General features: G+C 40.3%; 1 protein-coding gene across 4 annotated transcripts in view; it reads right to left on the reverse strand.

Annotated features, from left to right (window-relative positions):
* Nucleotides 1-7,670, reverse strand: part of LOC146002926 (uncharacterized) — a 28,503-nt gene extending 20,833 nt beyond the window's left edge. The window contains exons 1-2 of one of the 4 annotated variants that reach the window (XM_083141082.1): nucleotides 7,536-7,670; nucleotides 121-502 (exon numbers count right to left, since the gene is read on the reverse strand). In XM_083141082.1, coding sequence (XP_082997208.1) covers nucleotides 121-462 — 342 coding nt within the window. In that variant the 5' untranslated portion in view covers nucleotides 463-502; nucleotides 7,536-7,670. Of the gene's footprint in view, nucleotides 1-120; nucleotides 503-7,535 lie in introns of those variants that run through there. The other 3 variants (XM_083141085.1, XM_083141084.1, XM_083141083.1) reach the window with 3 other exon arrangements.
* Nucleotides 7,671-8,243: the final 573 nt, after the last annotated feature.

Below are 8,243 nucleotides of genomic sequence, written 5' to 3' on the forward strand. Positions count from 1 at the left end.
AGTTTAACCCATCTTTAAAAATGTTCTGGGTGCACGTATGGTTAACATACAAAGTACTATTGAGCAAATGGTTCATTTATACCTAAAATACCATGAAGTGCACACAAAAATAAAACTTACTAGCTTACTGTATGAAGTATGAACCAATCTTGGATCAACATAAGTACAGAGCTCTCTAATTTCTTTCTTAGGATCACCTTTGGGCAAAAGAATCTCCAATATTGCATCTTGGTTCCATATTGCAGCCACATGAATTGGTGTTAGTCCTCGAGAATCCTCCTTGTTTGGGTTTGCCCCATTTTGCAACAGAAACTTCGCTGCATCTGTATTACCCAGCCAGGCAGCAATATGAAGCACTGTTGTTCCATCAGAAATGCAGAAATCGGGATATGCATCCTCTTCAGGGTAAGCATTCAATGCATTGGGTCGTCTCCGTATCAATTCATCCCAAAATATTTCCATGGTAGCTTCACTAAATCATATGTCCTGTTCATCTGTAGTCCTGCAAGGAACAACAGAAATTAATAACTAGACCACCGCAATGTCAATTCAATTGATACTTATGTTCCTGATTTGATGCTTCATAAACTACAAGGGTCCTCCCCAATGGCGCAGTGGTAGCGTCGTTGTCTTGTAATCAAGGGGTCCCAGGTTCGATTAATTAATAAAAGCAATTTATGATTGATCAGAAAAAAAAATGTTTTGTCGAAACTGGTTTCATCTCTCCATTTGTAGATTAAGTTGACATTTTTTTTTCTAGACTTGAGCATTGTAATTCAAACGTCCTTAATGCAATAATGGCAATCAGATGGCCGAGTTTTTTCATGACGTCCGCTAGATTTGTAGAAATTGTGACAAAATCCGAACTGTTCCAAAGTAACTCTCGGGAACAAACAAGGACAACAAAAAATTGCCACTGGAAGAGTATCCAGTTAATCATTTTACAGAGTTGTAGTAACTTGTTTGAAAATGCCTTGTGTACGATTTCGTTTTAGTTTCTAATTAGGTTAGGATAGGTGAATGTCTGCTGTCTTTTCTGTAAAGTTCAATGTACTAAAAGCTTTCGTCTTCAGCCGGTCGATCATACAACATTCGCTTTCTTGTCCTGCGCTGCGCTTGTTTTGCTGGTGGAACAGGTGGATGCGAGCTGTTCCCTCGGAAGCTATTTCGCAGCGTTTAGCCAAGGTATTTAGCAGACGCTTAGACTCGAGAAGATTTTTCCAGTTCGTTATGACTGGCAGACGCAATTTTGCAAGGAGATTAGGAAACTATAGACTTACTACACTCCAAACTATCACTAAGACGCAATTAAGCTTTAGCACATAGCAAAAACTCGAAGGAAAACGAATTCGCTGTCTCTCGTAGGGAACAGGTTGAGAGTTCAGCTTCCGCGGTGGGAAGCGGCTCCATGAGGATCGTTTACCTTCGCACGTGGTCGGAAATACAATGCGTCAGAGCAGAGGGTAGGTGAAGTAAACAAACTTCAAGTTAGGTTGAAAGTTTTTCTTCGGCATGTTGATTTCGGAAGAAAGAAGTGTTCTTATTATGTTATTATAGATAATTTAAATAGCTAAAAAGGGCGATAAGTAGAAGGGAACAGCCTGTTCCCTCTGTACCATGGAGGGACCGCCACTGGTGTACAAGAAATAATACTTGATTCATTTTCATGTGAATGGAATCAATGAACATTACACGTCTTGCTCAAAGTGGGCACCTCCGTTACGAATGCAGCCATGCAGGTTTTTGCAGACATTTGGTCTCGTAACTCGTGATGTGATGGTGTCCTTGATGTGTTGACCAGCTGTTAAGATCCTCTCCCTGAGCTCTTCTTGCGAGTTTACCGGTGTCTTGTAAACTAAGTCTTTCATGTGGCCCCAAATTAAGAAGTCGCAAGGTGTCAAATCGGGGGATCGAGCCAGCCAATCCATTTATTTGGGTAATTTTTATCCAGCCACTGTCGCACGCCCAGGCAGAAGTATGGATGGGTGTCATCAACAATCATTTGATTGAGCCATTTTGCTTGCCCCAAATCTTAAATGGCATCACTTATGAACATTTTTTGAGGAACGTGACAGCAATGTTGTTGGATGATGTGCCTCTAGCTATAAGACGTGACATGACTTACCAGCATGATGGCTGCCCAGCTCGATTCCCCGATCAATTTGATGCCTTGCCACATTTACATTTGGGGCCACATGAAAGACTTAGTTTACAAGACACCGGTAAACTCGCAAGAAGAGCTCAGGGAGAGGATCTTAACAGCTGGTCAACACATCAAGAGTTACGAGACCAAATGTCTCAGATGGTCAACACATCATCGCTGTTCAAAGTGAAAGCAAAACAGACACTTTCAAAGTGCAAGATCATGGCAACTGTGTTTTGTGACAGGCAGGGTGTTTTGTTAGTGAACTTTTTGCCGCAAGGAACAATTAACTCAACTTCCTACTGTGAGACCCTAAGAAAACTTCGTCAAGTAATCCAGAAGAAACTGCATGGAATGCTGTCAGCCAGTGTCGTACTGATTCATGACAATGCAAGGTCACTTGTTGAGGCTCAAACTCAAGATCTGATCAAATCTTTTGGGTGGGAGGTATTTGATCATCTGCCATACAGTCCAGACCTTGCACCTAGCAACTACCACCTCTTCCGCCATTTGAAGACCTTCCTGGGCGGCAAACATTTACTTGCTTCGTTTTTATTGCAAAACAAACCTTACTTAAAAAATAACCCTCATAGTAATTTACATTATTGAGATAATTTCAAATTCAAGTGTTGTTTTTGATAGGGCAACACTATTATAAAGATAATATACTCCATGGTAAAATATCTTGCTTGACCCTCCGTTGAAAAAATGTGCAGATGTCCATGATTAGGGGGGCAACTGTCTCCCCGTGTGCATGCCTATGCTATTGTATTGAGCCAGTTTTTCATTTGCATTGCGTTATGAATGTTTTGACGACAATCTATTTTACAGAAAAAAAGTTCAGGTGTCTGAAAAAGTTGGCATGTCAAAATGAAAATGCACTGTAAGTTACAATTCATATTGAGGTCCACTCTGTGTCTATGTCATAACAAGAAGGGCCAAAAATGATGCATTACTGTGCAACGTCCTGCTCGAGAAAGGTGCCTACTACACCTGCACGAGTACGTCAGCGGAGGTGCAAGACAACTAGCTTGGCAACAACCAATCAGTAGCAACATACGCTCTGCAAAGTTTTACCCATTATGCTAACCTTTTCTCCAGTGGTGTCATGAGACTATTTCACTCAGGGTTCAGGAAAAACTACACTGTCTAAAGTTGGAGAAAGTTTAATAACTGTAGCTGGATACACTTACGCAACTGTAAACGTTGTAAATTGTAAGTTTAGCACATGCCTGTGTACGATATTACACTCACTTGGCCAATATATTGCCACACAATTGGAGAGAAACGTAAGAAACTGCAGTCCTTTACTAGCGCAGACATCTGTAGCTGCAGGCTTTTACAGGGAACTGTTGGCTTTTGGGGACAAGGGCATCTATTAAGGTCACCCTCACGATAACCGTAGTATTTTACCTGACCTGTAATTTTATCTTATGGGCGGTTGCCTAGAAACCCAACGCCTCACTACCCTGGCGGGGTGCTGCAGGTTGATAGGGGAGGAAACTTCTCACAGCAAGCGGAGCGGGTCCTCTAACGTGGAGATTTTCTCTCTCGCCAATAGGCAGAGTGGGATATCTCTCACTCGAAAGTGGAGTGGGTTCTCTTGCCAGTGGCACAGTTCAACCTCTCTCGCCTGCAGGCAGAGGACAACTTCTCTAGGGTGCTTGGCCTCTCGCAAGAGCGGAGAGCACCTTCCTTCCTTCCTTAGGATGCTTGGCCTCTCGCAAGAGCAGAGTGCTCCTTCTTCCAGGTTAGTTTGTAAGAGAGATCTTATCGTGAGCCGACCTGAAAGCCAACTGAAGAAAATTTGCTCCGCGGCTGGTTATATAGCCTCGGTTCAAGTAGCGCCTCTAGCGCCATTCACGCAAACTACGTGGAACTGTGCTAGAGCAGGCAAGGCCATCTCTACGGCAGTAGATTGAACTACGTGCTCAAGGCACCAACGATAAATACATATTATATTAAACGTGTGCTAAACATATATATATAATTTTGATTTTGATTTGATTTATTTTACTTCGCCTTTTGTGCCAATTTTGGCTAATTTGCGAAGATGGGGATGAGTGATGATATGATGAAATTGATGAATGGACACTCACAAACATCCATGCCCAGGCCAGGATTCGAACCCGGGAACCCTGGCATCGTAGCGCGATGTGCTAACCACTCCACCACGGGGGCCTTAAATTATAAGATAAATAATACATATTCTTTGCGACCATGCAGGGCCTGATTAACATTACAACTCAGCATAATATGCTAACACAGAGCACCTGACCTCATTATCAATAGATCATAACACCATTTACAACGAATGGTGACAGAATTACTCAGAAACTAAATAATTGTGATGACCTCGCAGGATCATTACAAGTGTTTTAAATACAATGAAACACTCAGAATTTTACATTTAACAATTCCCCTCGCCCTCCACATAAATCAGTATATTTTATATTACACAAACAAATCTTGTGTAACAGCTGTTTTTAAGCAATGATTACATGATGTGACTTCTGAGCAAAAAAAAAGAAAATAAAAAAATATAGGTGCTATTCAGGACATGCTTGCAGGTACTACTGAATTAAGATCTAAATACTACTACATGTAGCTTGTGTTAACTGATGAAAGGAGATGAGCAATGGAGAAAAATAACAGGTCAGGCTAATTTCAGTGTTCATGGAACGCAAATAGTATGGTTGTTTTGTGATTGGGATTCTCCACAAAACAATATTTATAAAGCATGTGTTTACATTTAGAAATTTCATGATATGACTAGTGAATCCTGTCCTGTCATAAGCAATGGTTGGGGGAGGGAGGTAGGTCAGGAAGGTCACTGCTTTAATTTTTATTAAAACTAAATTCCTGTCTGAATGTATTTATTTTCATTGCAGTATTCAATTTAACTACGACGGGATGTGTGCAGGTTTGAGTCTTGCGGGAGAAGCGTAACAACTTTTCCTTTGGTTTTGGCATGTGAGCAAACTGGGGGTTCGTCTTGCTGAACCTCTGTATTGTAGCACATATAAAACCAGAAGTCAATTAAGCCCACAGGAACAACTGATTGGTCCATTTGTTTACTAAGGAATTACCACTTTCTATCAATAAAGTTAATTTTATGGTGAGCCGTGGCATTTACTTCTGTCCAATGTTTTTCCCTTACTCTACTCGTTCAGCGCTCGATTTTATTATTATTATTATTTATCTAAATAGGGTTATTATTAAGCCATACAACATTTCATTTAGAACAATATTAATACAAATAATGACTTGATGACCTCAGCACCTGGGGTGGGCACCATCCACCATTCCTGTTATGCTTCTGATTCTCATCCATCCAATGTGGTACAATTTTATAATATAAACTTAAACAGCACTAGAGACAGAGAGAAGCATGTACCACAAATATACACACAGAGCTGGATGTTATCCTTCGTTCGCTGCTCTTTGTGTGTGTTTTCGATATTATATTCAGAATTTGAAGTCAAAACAAAAGTAATATATGCATTGTAAAAAAACTTTCACCCTGAAAAATTTTGGATTTGGGGCATTTGTTGTTGGAGTAACCGCCCTTCTCTCCGCGAATTTGCACCCTGTATCAATGCACTTGACATGAAGACGAATCTGCCGCCCTCCATAGGGGAGTGGACAGCGTAAGACACCTTGTACTTGGAGTGATTGAGGTCATTGAATTTGTACCATCACCAGATCAATATAATCGTTGCGATTAATCATATAGGTAGAAAAGTGGGTAAATATGTAGTATCGCTCGAACAGATTTCTTCATTTTTACAGGAGAAAGTACTTACCGAACTGACTTTCCGTACACTTTTGAAAGGTCATGGAAGTGCTTTTTCCCATCGCTTAATTTATTTCGCTGGTAATAATGTATTTTTGAAGATTAATGTCTCTCCAATGCACGAAAGCTGTTGCCTCTATGTCCTTCCACTACGTTCGATGATGTAACCCCCGATCAGTGTTTCCAACCACATTGTAGTTTTCTAAGAACATGACAATTTTAACTATGTTTGCTGAACCTAACCTTGCCGTGCATGGTTCGTGGGGCTATTTATGAATGGTTTGTGGGCCTATCCGTGCATGGTTCATGGGGTTTTCGAACCTGGAAAAAAATACAAAATCAGGGACACAAAAGTAGGTATTTTTCGATGAAGAAGGTTGCAACACTGCATAACCACTGATCATCGACAATGGTAGCCAGCACAACGTGCGATGATCCTTGACGAGTGCACGCCATATTGTCTGTTACACAAGCGAAACAAGGAAGACAAATAATGACTCGTAATATGAAAAGTTGGTACCAGTATGGTATAAAGAAAACACATTTCTTCAAATTTACAGGAGAAACTACTTTCGCAACTGAGTTTCCATAGACTTTTGGAAGTTCGTGCAAGTGTTTTCTCCCTTCGTTCAACTTATTTCGCCGGTAAATCATGTATTTTCCGATATTAATGTATCTCCAATGCACAATAGCTCTTGCCACCATTACCGTCGACTACGTGAAACAAATGTTCTGTGCATTCGATTATGTATCCCCCTGGTAGTTATGTATCCCTACCACGTGGTAGTTCTACAAGATGACGTGTGAGCGGTTTTTTTTTTTCAATTTAATTTTCTGTTTGCCAAACCTAACCTAACGTGAATGGTTTGTGAATCAATTTTTGCTTAAAAACCTTCTGTGAATAGTTTGTGCGTCATTTTTCCGTTAATAAGTTTGGATGTGTGAGCGTTTTTTTTTTTCAATTTAATTTTCTGTTTGCCTAGCCTTACCTTCCGTGAATGGTTTGTGGATCGATTATCGCTTGAAAACCTTCTGCGAATTGTTTGTGCGGCATTTTTCCGTTAATAAGTTTGGAGACACTGCATATCAGCTGACGATAGACAACGTGAGTCAAGATTTGCCCGCCATATTGTGTGTAACGAAAGTGAATTAGCAACGAACAATAAATACTTGTAATGTGAAAAATTACGCTTTTTTCAGTGAAAAAAGCAAAATCCCACGTTCAAGGTAAGTACAAATGTAAATAATTAGGAAATAAACGAGTGAAATGTGTTTTCACTGTACCATACTGTTACCGAAAAGTTGACATTTTGACAGTTTATGGAAAAAGGCATCACTTAACCTTAAAGAATCTTCCGCAATGCTAAAATTAACGAAATAAACGAGTGAGAGGTGTTCGAGCGATACTACATAATTACTAAAAAGTGACATAAAAGCGAAATAAAAAAAAATAGAGTGGCTGATACAAATCGAATGCAGTTTCATCACTTTCATAGATAATGGGAAAAAGTTGGGAAGGACGGGATTGTCCAAAAAGGATCCTTGGGCTTGTCATGCAGCTAGTTCTTTCCCTACTGTTGTTCTGTTAAGACGAACCTGCAAGTTCGAATTCATTGTCTGAACTCTGTCTGATTCTGAACAAACTAAATACTATTTTAGGCTTGCCGCCGCTTTTCTCATTGGATTACATTACAAAATGTCCCTGCCTGGGAGATCATTCTACTGCCTCCCCATTAATCATAGGCATACTACTCCGTTAATAAAAGGCCCTTTCCCCCGAGGAGGACGATTCGATTTGTTTGAAATTAGCATCGACACAAGTCTAGTTCGCTGCACTTTTTGACTCTCTTTGGACCGAAGCGTCTAGTTGGTTCGTTGATTTGTACACCGCTACAGCGCCTTGAATAACGTAGTGTGGAAAACGACACAGTTCTGCGCGCTCTGGCTGGTTCCACTCGAAAATGATCCGCTAGAGGCGCTGGTGTTGAACCCGGTGCTTGGTATTCGTCTGCTTATAATGGAAGTAAATGGAGTTTTCGCTGCAACGTCTGATTCTTTTACATGAAGCATTTCTATGAATGTGATAATTGCTATAATATTTGGTACAGTGGTCGCGAAGATATTAACGAACATTCTAGACAGTTGACCACGTCCTGTTATCGTCATACTTTCGTTAATAATACGGGAGAAAAAATACGCGTGGAATGCTCTTGGCAACTAAATTTTTGTGTATGAATTAGGTTCATTATTATTATCATCATCATCATTTCTTTTAAAGATATACACACTGAAGCATTTGTATTT

Source organism: Lepisma saccharinum, chromosome 19 (assembly GCF_977018435.1).
Source record: "Lepisma saccharinum chromosome 19, izLepSacc3.1, whole genome shotgun sequence".
In the NCBI taxonomy this organism is placed as follows: domain Eukaryota; kingdom Metazoa; phylum Arthropoda; class Insecta; order Zygentoma; family Lepismatidae; genus Lepisma; species Lepisma saccharinum.